Raw genomic sequence first — 12,459 nt, 5'->3', positions numbered from 1 at the left:
AGACACTCTGTTCAGTATTTAATCCCTCTCCTGATCGTATTTTAAATGTCTTATATGACTTTGGCGGGCTGTTCTGCAAATTTCTGACTTTGTGTGGGGGAAAAAATTGGTTCCTGACATCTGTTGTGAATGTGTTGATCTGTAATTTTAATTCATGCTCACTTGCCTTGTCATCTGTGTTAAACTGAAATTAGTTGAGATTATCAGTTCTGTTTAAGATTTTGTGTGATCCTGTTAAATCCTCTCCAAGTGCCTTTTTGCTGGGATACAATTATTTTCTTTTTAAGCCTTTTCTTACATTGAGAGAATGGCCAACAGTATTGGATCCAACATTCCTGAATATTCTGAAACCTTGACAGTTCAGTTTTTACCTACCCAGTATGGGTGTATGAACTCTATTGTTCACTAGCCCTGTTGGAAGCTGGGAATTCCAAGAGCACATGGTAATTCAGATGATAGTTTCTACTGTGTTCGATATTTTAAAGGAACTGGAAAAGTGCACTATTACTGCAGAGATCTAATCAAAATTTGCTATTTGTATTCTTTTGAATTCATTATTTACTTGTTTAGTGCTCAGTAATTGCCGTCATGAATAGATATGTACCAGTCCCAATTCATCAAAGCATTGAAGTCTCTGCTATCCCTTTATAGTAAAGCATTTAAGCACATACTTAATCAACTAATCAATGGAATGTGCCTAACTTTAAGCATGTGCTCAAGTGCTTCGCTGATTATGGATGGATTTCAGCGCATGCTTAAGTGCTTTGCTGATTCGGAGCCTCTAGGGGTGAGAAGAGCATAAGAATCCCCATTCCCCCACAGTACATCCACACAGCAGGCACCCATAATCTGGCTGCTAGCAGGAGGGTTTGAGAGTCAGTCATGCCAATGCTGACTGCAGTACTCCAGGCTCCATAGTCTAGTAGGAATGTAGAAACAGTTTCATTCCTCTACACACAGATCCAGAGCTGCAAAGATGTAGAATGTAGATGTACATCTAGAAGAGACATAACTGCATTTCCTAGGTATGCTCCCCTGGCATGTGAAACCTACTTTACATGTGCAGAGGAATAATGCCTGCAAAAACCGCTCCCTGCTTAAAGTGCAGGGCGGTGATTGTCTGGCTATGCTGAAAGAATGACAAGAGACATTAGATATGGGTTTAATCAGGCCACAACTTTATTATTAGATAGATGTCTGGGATTAACCCGGTAGATAAAATGTGCAGTGCACATGCAAAATTTATGTCCCTCCAGCAGATCCACTGACGGTACCCTCCAATTACAGCCAGTTTTTGGGGGGCTTCCACCAGCTTCCCCCCCCTTTTCATCCAGGTCCCTCCAGCAATTCTCTTGCTGGGACTTTACCAATTCCAGCCAATTCTGGGGGGCGGGGGCTTCCACCAGCTCCCCTCCCCCCCTTCATCCAGGGACCTTACCGTCTACCCCCCCACCCATAAGAGGGGTTGTTAAGGCAGTGGTGAGCTGGGGCCAGTTCGCACTGGTTCACGCAAACCGGTTGTTAAATTTTGAACAAGTTTTAGAACCCGTTGTTAAAAATTGTTACGGCTCCCTGAGCCCCTTCCCCACCTCTCGCAGAGCCTCAGCGTGCCGTGCCATGCCTCTGGCACCAGTGCTCTGGACCGCTCCTGGGCAGCTCTGCAGCTCCTGCTGCTCTGAGTGGGTGGGGCTGCGAGCTCCAGTGGGCCGTGCAGCATCCATGCACGCCGCCCTGAGCAGTACAGTAAGGGGGCCGGGCCGGGGCTGGGAGGAGGGGTTGGATAAAGGGCAGGGAGCGGTTGGAGGGGGTGGTCAGGGGATGGGGAATGGGGGGGTTGGGTAGGCGTGGGACTTCCGGGGGGTCTGTCGGGCAGGGTCGGTGCAATCACTAGGCAGACTAGGTGGCCGCCTAGGGCGCCAAGTGGTTGGGGCTCTTCGGGCGGAGAAGCTGGGTGTCTACTCCACCAGCAAGGTACCTAGCCGGGCTGCGGGGAGCCGCATGGGCCTGTGGAGTGCCGGGGGGTGGGTAGGTCCAGTCCCTGGCCTGAGGAATGGTGTATGTGGGAGCATCCCGGGCACCGCTCCCCCAGCCAGTGCCACCCCCTCTGACACCCACTGACCAGCTACCTTCTCCTCTGTGAACTCCCCACCCCAACAAGTCACGCTGTCTTGCCTCTGGGCAAATCCCCCACCCCAGCAAACCCCCCTGCATCAACCTCGGGTCCTCCTGCCCACGCCTCCCTTGTGCAAACTGCTCCCTGCCACCTTCACCCCCCTGCAACAACCCCAGGCACATACACTCCCCCCCCACCTGCCAGCCCCTTGCAACAGCCCCCTCCTGCCCACTTCTCCCTTGTGCCACTCCCTTCCTGCCACTGCACCCCCTTCAACGACCCCCTTTTGCCTCTGTGCAATCTCTTCCCTGCCACTATTCCCCCGCCCTCTCCACCTCTTGGCACATCCCTTAAATTAGAACCTTTTTATAGGGAACTGGTTGTTAAGATTTTGGCAGCTCATCACTGGGTTAAGGTGGACTATAATGAGGAGGGGAGGGGTTGGCTCCCTGCTGTACCAATCATAGGAGTCCCCAACTGCCCCCGGCTTGCTCAATTACCAAGCACCTCTCCTGAATTCCTTTTCCAAGCCATTTTTCTGTTCTTTTGTGCCTTAATTTATGGAGTACCTGCACTGAACATCTGCCACAAGGAGGCGCCAGCCATTAGTTTGGCTGCCTCCTCCCCACACCCGGTTGGGTTCCCAGACATCTCCCAATGCCCTCTTTTGTATCAGCCAAAAATATGGCAGCACCTGAGTCTGATAGGTGCACCCCATTCTCCCAGAATAACTCTGGGGCCCCGCAGAATATGTCAGGATGTGAAATTACTGTTGTCCCCCCCCCACCCCTAGGACAACAAGAATTTGGCTACTTCCCTGTTTACATACTTTCTGGTTTTGTCCATCCTGGTGGGGTTCATGGCTTCCCCCCAGACCCTGTACTGAAGCATATCCGACCAGACAATGTTAACGCCTGGAAAAATTGCCAGGATCTACATCAGGTCCCTCCTAGTTCAAAGCATTAACTCCACCCCTTTAAGTGTTTCCAGATCATTTTCTCCCAGGTGTATCACTAATATATCCGGTGGCCACTGTTATATGCCCCCACAGCATACAATAGTGGTATTCGTTGATCCCATAACATGCCCCTTCGTGCGTGCCAACTGAGTAATGCTTTGCCACTGAATCCCAGCTGGGAGCCCTCTGGCAACCTGGATGCATGCCTATGCCCCCAAAACACAATACTGTGCCCACAGATACACACCCTCATGTGCATAGCCAGCTGTCCCATATCTGAAATGAGAACCCAACAGATTAATGTTGATTTTTCCACCTGCTGTTGTACATACATTCGGTATGCATTAGACTGCCAGCGCCCGATTGCCTGAATAGCTTGTGCTTCCATACCTATTTGCACTGCTGCCGCAGCCACCCCTATTCTGAATGAGTGGGAACCAAATTCATGGGCTGGCTCGTTAGCCCCCCATCTCAACATGGTAATCAATTGATATGCCGTGAGGGGACTCCCATCTCCGTGTACAAAACGGGGGCCGTCTCCCTTTCACCGTATTGCTATGTAGGCCCTCAGCGCCCGAACGGGGGAGACCTCAGGCTCGCCACCCTTCCATAGGGTAATGAATGCATCCTGGCCGACTTGATCAGTCTTTGACCTTCGCAAGTGTAACATCACTGCATGCTCGTGCCAGCTGATATCATGAAATTCCAAAGCCTTTCCCGAAGAATCCCTGATGGAGCCAGGCACTAGCTCACTGATCCTGAAAGCACCAAAAAATGCTGTCAAGAATGTTGTCCTGAATAGGGACACCTCCTGTGCACTGTTACATATGACATTAAGGATGCGAAGGAGGTCCCTGAGCATGGAAATCCTGATGGGATGACGGGAATCCTCCTTGAGTCCACTGGTACGTGGCCATCCCGCCAAAAACCTTTGAACTAAGAAACCCCCCAAGGATCTGGGTAGCTATTCAGCCTACTGACAAATGTAATAGCTGAAAGGCGGTTTGAAATTGTGGAGGACACCAGTTGACAGGTTGCCAATGACAGCATGTACCGCAGCACGCGTTCCTCTGTAATGGGCCACATTGCCGACTGGCCTTCCTGCTCCTGGAATTGTATGAATTTGTTAAAACTTTTCTCATAGCTGTGCCCCATGCATGGTACCACTGATCTCTGGACCACACTGACAACTGTGCTACACCAAGGTTCCCTACTGTGAACAGCATTTGTCTGGGTTCATGGATGGCGATCCCTGCCCGGTGCATCTACTGTTGCCTGCTTTGCCCCAGCTGCCGTGTTCCAAACCGCTGTCTGCTTTTATGCCCAGCACCCTGGGAAGGTGTTGTTTCCCCACTCGATCCACTGCTGATTGTCTGGACTACTTCCATGTGGGAGTTCTCTGGAGCAGGGAACCCAGGCCCCACTCCTGCCCTGCCACCATGTGCAGTTGCTGCCTGTTTTTATGTCCTGAAATGGGGAAGGGGTTTCCCCCACTATCCCCAGTCACCGTTTGACTACATGTGGTCAAGCACCAGAGGCTGCTGCCCAGCCTGTTCCCAGTGAATGAGGGAGTGGCGAGGCCCTCACTGACCTTTTGTTCTTTAAAACCCTTCATTCCTAGTTGTCACTTTGGATGGGCTATCACCAGCAGGAGAGTGAATTTGTGTGGGGGGGTGGACGGTGAGAAAACCTGGATTTGTGCTGGAAATCACTTTAGATAAGCTATTACCAGCAGGACAGTGGGGTGGGAATAGGTATTGTTTCATATTCTCTGTGTATATATAAAGCCTGCTGCAGTTTCCACAATATGCATCTGAGGAAGTGAGCTGTAGCTCACGAAAGCTTATGCTCTAATAAATTGGTTAGTCTCTAAGGTGCCACAAGTCCTCCTTTTCATTCCTAGTTGGTGAGTCATCCACCACCACGCTGACTGCTCTTCCAGCAGTCTTGCCTCTCCCCTCCTCCCCTAAACAAGAAAGCATTGCCCTTTTCTCCTGGCCAGCCAGCCAATCCCTGCTCAGGGGAGGCTCCTAATCTAACTCACACAGCCACAGTGCAGCATTTAATATTTTGTATCTTAATGTACATTCCTTGGCTTTCTAGCATCAATTTTAATTTGTTCTGTAAAAGTCTAGTGACATACAGTGTGGAAACAATATATATGCCTTCACAAAGATGTTTTGCCACTTCCCATTTGTTAAGGTTCTTAACAAGTTTAGTCAAGTGCTAGGGGAAATGAGAAGTTGAGCCTAGCAGCAGGTGATATACTTTAAAATCCAGGTCTGATGATCGTGCTTCACAAGTCACTTGTAATAACAAACATTAAGCCAGTCTACAAATGGACTAGGGTGTACTTCTTCTATAATTAGGAACTCACAGTAACACAACAAGAAGAGTTTTCTAGAGTCTCTAATTAAATATTAAATATTTAAATATTCTAATTTAAAATTAAATATGCATCCGATGAAGTGAGCTGTAGCTCACGAAAGCTTATGCTCAAATAAATTGGTTAGTCTCTAAGGTGCCACAAGTACTCCTTTTCTTTTTTTTTAATTAAATATAGTTAAGTTAGAGAACTGGAACGTTAATTTTTTCTGTTCTGCCATTTTACCACAGCCTATAAGCTCGGGGAAAAAAAAATATAAGAAAAAGGCTGATTTTGAGAAGAATTGAATCTCAGATATTGTTAAGTAGAAGGGAAACAAACGAATTGAGGACTTGCCTGGAGAACTTCACAAGGTGGCAATTATAATGGTCCAAGAAGGATAACTAGGAGAGGGCATGTCGATATCAAATTCCTTCTGAATTTCAGAGGTGGCAAACAAGCAAGTGACAGTCCTTAGAAATATCCTGTGATCCTGAGAACTAATCAAGGACTTTAGACAAAATTCTGATTTAGAGATGGACAGTTGAAGAGGTGATGAGCAAATCAAACTATTGACTCCTGACTGACCAGAAAAGGGAAGTATCACTTTTGTAAGCGTGTCGTTAATGATGAAAAGTGCGATCAGCAGGGTAAAGAGAAAATAGAAATCACGTCCAGGGAAGAAAACCAGATAAACGTAAGGACTACTGTTACTAGAGAAACATGCTACTCAAGGTGAAATTTACTAAGTGTATATGTTTTGGATGAGAGTGAAGTGGTATACATAACAGTAAATCCTAGTGTAGTATTATCAGCCCAGTTAAAGTAAAGCATTTTCCTATACTATGTATGAATATGAAGAGGGTTTAGCACTCTAGGTAGAAAAATATGGTGATATCCTTCATGATCTTATGTGACACAGCAAATGTTACAGAATTCCTTGTCTCTAATATGTTAGCTAAAGGACAAATGGAATTTTAATTAATTAACCCTAGTGAAAGGATATAAATTAGGTGTTGTTTGGATAGATGAATTTAGTATTCAGTAGTGATTATAATTACTAAGGCAAAAGTGAGAGGTCAAATCCTCTGAGGGCCTAAATGAGTGAAGTCAAAAGCACACTGCCCTTTTAGACTAGTAAAGAAGTTAGCCAGGATTGATAAGGCTTTATTTGGAATACCTGAGTGTTTTTTATCAGACTCTGAAATGAATGTAGACGAGAAAGAATATTTGCAATTTTATTAAAGGAGGCAAAAAAAAAAAAGACAGCTATATTTTGTTGTAAGCAGGATCATAGTGAAAGAGCAAGCCAACTGTTATCCATGATTACTATTAATAAGATTAGTCAGAACATCAGGAATTTAGATAGAAATTGACACTTGGAAAGTGCCAAACAAGTGTTACTTTTGCCAAGTGACCTCACATTCTGGTGGCGGACTTAAACCTTTCAAGCTACAAATAAAAGAGCACAAAAGTGACAAAATGTGTATAAGAGTTTTAGTTTATTAATTGGTATTTGGAACTAATTTTATTTTTGAATATACATAGCCAGCCTCGGGATAAGCCCATGAGTACTTGCTTGGATTAGATAAAAAATGTCATTTCATAGATGTTAAGGCTTTCAAAAGTTCCCCAAAGAATGTCTAGGCAATGTAAGAGCAAGGGATATGAAAAATCCAGTATATAAGTCTTAGAACTATAGATTTTCCTATAGGTTTTCTTAGCTGGCTGTAGGGGAGCTTATGGAGCTTTAGAATCACTGAACTAGAACTTCTACACAGGGAACCTTTGCTCCATTCCTTTTGTAACCAAAATTGGCAGCACTAAAGTTGTACATTTCACACAAGCCCAAACTATGCCATGCTCCTAAAGAACAGGGCCTGCTTGCAAAAATGAAGTGTGGGTTAGAATTATGATAAATTTAATAATGTCTTATTGGGAATTTTTGTATAAAAACTTCAAAGGTGTTTTTACATCAGAATCCCATGGTGGTCTTGGGATTCTGAGATGTGGAGTTCAAAGTCCATGCTTGTAATTGTATAATAATTCCCTTTTATTGGAAACGCCAAAGAAATGCATGCAGAAGACACAGGACCAAAATCCTACTTACCCATCACTGCTCTGTAACAAAAGGAAATGGAATCTGTCCCAGGAAAATAAAGAAACAAAACAAAAATGGAAAAAACCCTACCATTATCATGCTCTCTAATCATAGAATCATTGAAATATAAGGTTAGAAGGGACCACAAGGGTCATCTAGCCAAACCCCAAGATACAGGATTTGTTGTGGCTAAACCACCTAAGACAGACTCTCCACTCACTAAAAGAAAAGGAGTACTTGTGGCACCTTAGAGACTAACCAATTTATTTGAGCATAAGCTTTCGTGAGCAACAGCTCACTTCATCGGATGCATACTGTGTTTTTCCACAGTATGCATCCGATGAAGTGAGCTGTAGCTCACGAAAGCTTATGCTCAAATAAATTGGTTAGTTTCTAAGGTGCCACAAGTACTCCTTTTCTTTTTGCAAATACAGACTAACACGGCTGTTAATCTGAAACCTCTCCACTCACTGACACTGGTATAACTCCAATGTAGTGATGTGAGTATTATAGAATTATAATTGAGCACATAATTTGGATCTCAATGAAGAGAGATTTTTGAGACTTTGGGTTCACTTCATGTAAATCTTGTTAGGAAATTCATAATGCAATATGTAATTCCATCCCTGAAAAATACATGGTAAATCTCAAAAGTGGTATGTACATTTTCAAGAGTCCAAAGAACCTTAGTTTTCAAGAATCCAGAGTGAATGTACAATTTCAGCGAGGTGAGTTTCTGTAGATGAAAGTTGTGAACAAGTTCTGAAGAAATCATCTCCGATTCGTGGGGTAAATCCATCTTGACAGAAAAACTCCACTGCTGAGTCACTATATCACAGCAAAAGTAGAGATAAATTGTATATTGTAGAAGATTTCTTTTTATTAGTATCATTAATATTATTTTCAGGATAAATGATGGAATAGAACTCAGAACTTGTCTGGCATGTTAATCTGTAGCAACATATATGAGGAAGTCTTCCTTTTCAATAAATCTTCCAGTGCTAATGCAAAGTTTCATTTGCTGTTTAAGCTCTTCTAACCAAACTTTTGATTCTCCATTATAATATACAAATGTGTTGAAAAATAGCAATTTAGTATGGCTTAATTGTAACTGTAATTGCAATGATGAATTGTGTCCTAGAAAGATGGATAGAAAGGAATGCACAACATCTTCCCTTGGTCAATACGTACAGTAGCATTCATATTTGCTTGGGAGTTGCTTACTCTTCCTACCTAAAACCTGAATATTGTTACCAGAGGTATCTAAGAATGAAATGGATTCAGAAAAGCTCATTTGGACCAGTCTTTGCCAGGCAAAATGAAGGAGAATTCCACATTAGAATGCCTGGAGGATAGCATTGCAAAACTATACAGAGATATACATATTAATACTGAGTATTTGCATTCAGCATGTTCTAATACAAGGTTGAATGAACTTTGTATTTCAGGTCATAACTTTTGTGCAGAAGACCACAGATGTGGTGAAAATTCAGAGTGCAAAAATTGGAACACAAAAGCTACTTGTGAATGCAAGAATGGTTATATCTCTGTCCAAGGGGACTCTGCATATTGTGAAGGTAAACAAGATATTCAATGAAGTAACTTCTTAGCATCCACTGAGAAATTTACTGTTAAGTAAATGGCTGCAAAATGCATTTAGTTTTGAAAGTCCAAGTTTTATGATGGTGTTTGTGATACTAGCACTATATGGATTTATGAGTGGAAACTTCAGATAACCAAGATAGGTGGACAGTATGCTTCACTGATGGTCTGGAGGATGGTGTGGATTGCACCCTCAGCAAGTTTGCAGATGACACTAAATTGAGAGGAGTGGTAGATATGCTGGAGGGTAGGGATAGGATGCAGAGGGACCTCGACAAATGAGGGGATTGGGCCAAAAGAAATCTGATGAGGTTCAACAAGGACACATGCAAAGTCCTGCACTTAGGATGGAAGAATCCCAAGCACTGCTACAGACTAGAGACCGAGTGGCTAGGCAGCAGTTCTGCAGGAAAAGGACCTAGGGGTTACAGTGGATGAGAAGCTGGATATGAGTCAACAGTGTGCCCTTGTTGCCAAGAAGCCTAATGACATTTTGGGCTGTATAAGTAGGAACATGGCCAGCAGATCGAGAGACGTGATCATTTCCCTCTGTTCAGCATTGTTTTGTACTGTGTCCAGTACTGTGTCCAGTTTTGGGCCCCACAGTACAAGAAGGATGTGGCAAAATTGTAAAGAGTCCAGGGGAGGGCAACAAAAATGATTAGGGGACTGGAGCACATGATTTATGAGGAGAGACTGAGGGGACTGGGATTATTTAGTCTACAGAAGAGAAGAATGAGGGGGGATTTGATAGCTGCTTTCAACTACCTGAAAGGGGGTTCCAAAGAGGGTGGATCTAGACTGTTCTCAGTGGTAGCAGATGACAGAACAAGGAGTAATGGTCTCAAGTTGCAGTGGGGGAGGTTTAAGCTGGATATTAGGAAAAACTTTTTCACTACGAGGGTGGTGAAACACTGGAATGGGTTACCTAGTGAGGTGGAATCTCCTTCCTTAGAGGTTTTTAAGGTCAGGCTTGACAAAGTCCTGGCTGGATGATTTAGTTGGGGATTGGCCCTGCTTTGAGCAGGGGTTGGACTAGATGACCTCCTTAGGTCCCTTCCAACCCTGATATTCTATGATTCTGTGCTGAGACACTGCTTATCCATAGGCAATCCCACTGCCATGTTACGATCTTCCACAGAATATCACTTTCAGGCAGTGGCACTTATGCTGTATGTGGTGTGTAGGGGATGATACATCTTTATAGAATTAATTATGGAGGTGGCAGTTTTGGGAGTGATGCTAATAGCACCAAGAAAGAAATCCCCAATGCCTCTGATGGTTAGAAATGTTATGGCTGTACACAGAAACATTAACCTGTAGTCCTTCCTTCAACTCCTGCAAGTCAGGTAATTTTCTAGAATGGTCTTAATGTTGTATAGAGGAGACATATTTCCCAGGAGGCTCTGTTCTGTGTTGCTGAGCTACTTCTATTTGCTAATGATGCACTATTCTGCCTCAGGAAAGAATGCAGTATGGCTTTGCTCTTATCCTCTTCTTTGTGGTGGAGAGAATCCAACCCTATTTCCTATAGCTTGCTCTTATTTTTTGATGGGTTACTCATTACTGTATAATCTTTTTAGAATGATAAATCAACATACACAGCATTCTATTTTGCCTTGTGAAGTCTGTGGGTTTTTTAAAAAAATGTCCCAGTATTTTGGGTCTTGGTGTTCTGATTTTTGGCTTTTTTACACTATTTCTCCAGCTTCCTCCTTCCAACAGTGCTGGTGATGGAAAAGAGATGACATTTTTGAGAAGCTGATAAAAATATACTGTAAGAATAGGGAGACAAGACTGAAGGATATGAAACAGATATGTTATACTGGCATCAGATGAGCTTAAATTATCCCATTGTTTGGAGATTATTATTTTTTTACCATATTTAAGTGATCAGGACTGTTCTAGACACGATGAACAAAGGTAGTCTGGTTTCAGAGTAACAGCCGTGTTAGTCTGCCTTTGCAAAAAGAAAAGGAGTACTTGTGGCACCTTAGAGACTAACCAATTTATTTGAGCATGAGCTTTCGTGAGCTACAGCTCACTTCATGCAGTGAGCTGTAGCTCACGAAAGCTCATGCTCAAATAAATTGGTTAGTCTCTAAGGTGCCACAAGTACTCCTTTTCTTTTTGCAAAGGCAGTCTGCAAATTAAAGCAAAAATATTCCAAGTCTTACAACATAGTTGGTGCACCTCTTAAAAGAACAAAACCAAGCCCTCAATTCTATACATTCTTTCAGGTAATACAAAAGATTTCCAATCATTTACTTCTTGGGGTAATAGCAAAGATACAATATATTAAGGAACTTCTGTACTAGAGAGATTGTGGGAGTAGCTGCTGAATAGATACTACCAAGATTACAATAATGCACTTTGTCAGCGATGATCGAGTACCCAGTGTGTATACTTTTTTTTTTTTTTGGCTGTTCTAAATAAAACCAGAAATCCCCATTTTGAAAAGTGCTTTCATTAGTATTTAGTGTTTTGTTAACCTTGTGGCAGTTTGTCTAATTCCTTTATCTGGCAGCATTTTAAACATCTTTGCTCAAAATAATGTTTGAGACCTTAGCAATACTGGAACGGGGGAAAAAAGCCCGAAAAGCTGTCGGAACAAATTAGCTGAACTTGTGACATTGTTGATCTCAGAGTCTCTAGCTGTACTATTTGGAAGGCAAATCCAGACCCTATCTTATACGAATGTGTACTGAACAAAAGACAGCAGAACAAGGTTGGGTCTGCTTCTTGAGGTCAGGAGATATGTGGATGAAGAGAACTATAGTGCACCAAAGAGTTGTGTTTCACAGAGCTAAATCATAAGTAGTGATCTGTAGGTGAGAACCCCCAGTGGGGATCTATGGCCTGACAAATCCATTAGTCAAGGAGTGGCTCTCTTATTGCCTTGTAAGACGGAACCCCTAACCACCCATAGAAAACTCCTGTGCAAAGCCTGTTTATCTCACAGATCTGTCTCTCTTATCTAATTACTATAATCTATCTGCCTATTTTATTGAATAGCACTCAATTCACAGTCATTTGACTAAATTGTGCTCTCAAAGGCATGCACAGCTGTCACTGAAATCAATGGTGGCCTATATATGCCTCTGAGGGCAGAATTTGCCTTAGTATGGGCCACAGTAGTGGGTGTCATGCAGATTTGTATTCATATGAGCATATCAGATTCCTGTAATGTTTAAATATTAATCATAAATACTTCTTAATAGACTGAGACACAAATCTATAGAACCAGAGAAAATGCTCATGTTAAGCACGGTTAATGTTCCACATTGAGTTCTGTTGTTCCTAAGCATTGAAATATAATG

At 43.1% G+C, this 12,459-nt stretch overlaps 1 protein-coding gene across 3 annotated transcripts in view; it reads left to right on the top strand.

Annotated features, from left to right (window-relative positions):
* NELL1 (neural EGFL like 1) overlaps positions 1-12,459 on the top strand; it is a 440,683-nt gene that overhangs the window by 121,577 nt on the left and 306,647 nt on the right. For 2 of the 3 annotated variants that reach the window (XM_084632342.1, XM_084632340.1), the window contains exon 12: positions 8,986-9,114. The exons of the other annotated variant lie outside the window; for it this stretch is intronic. In XM_084632342.1, coding sequence (XP_084488468.1) covers positions 8,986-9,114 — 129 coding nt within the window. The remainder of the gene's footprint in view (positions 1-8,985; positions 9,115-12,459) is intronic. 3 annotated transcript variants of the gene reach the window in all.

Source organism: Lepidochelys olivacea (assembly GCF_965140295.1).
Source record: "Lepidochelys olivacea isolate rLepOli2 genome assembly, chromosome: 6".
NCBI lineage: Eukaryota > Metazoa > Chordata > Testudines > Cheloniidae > Lepidochelys > Lepidochelys olivacea.
Note: the sequence above shows the minus strand (reverse complement) of the source record. Positions and strands in the feature narration are given on the sequence as shown.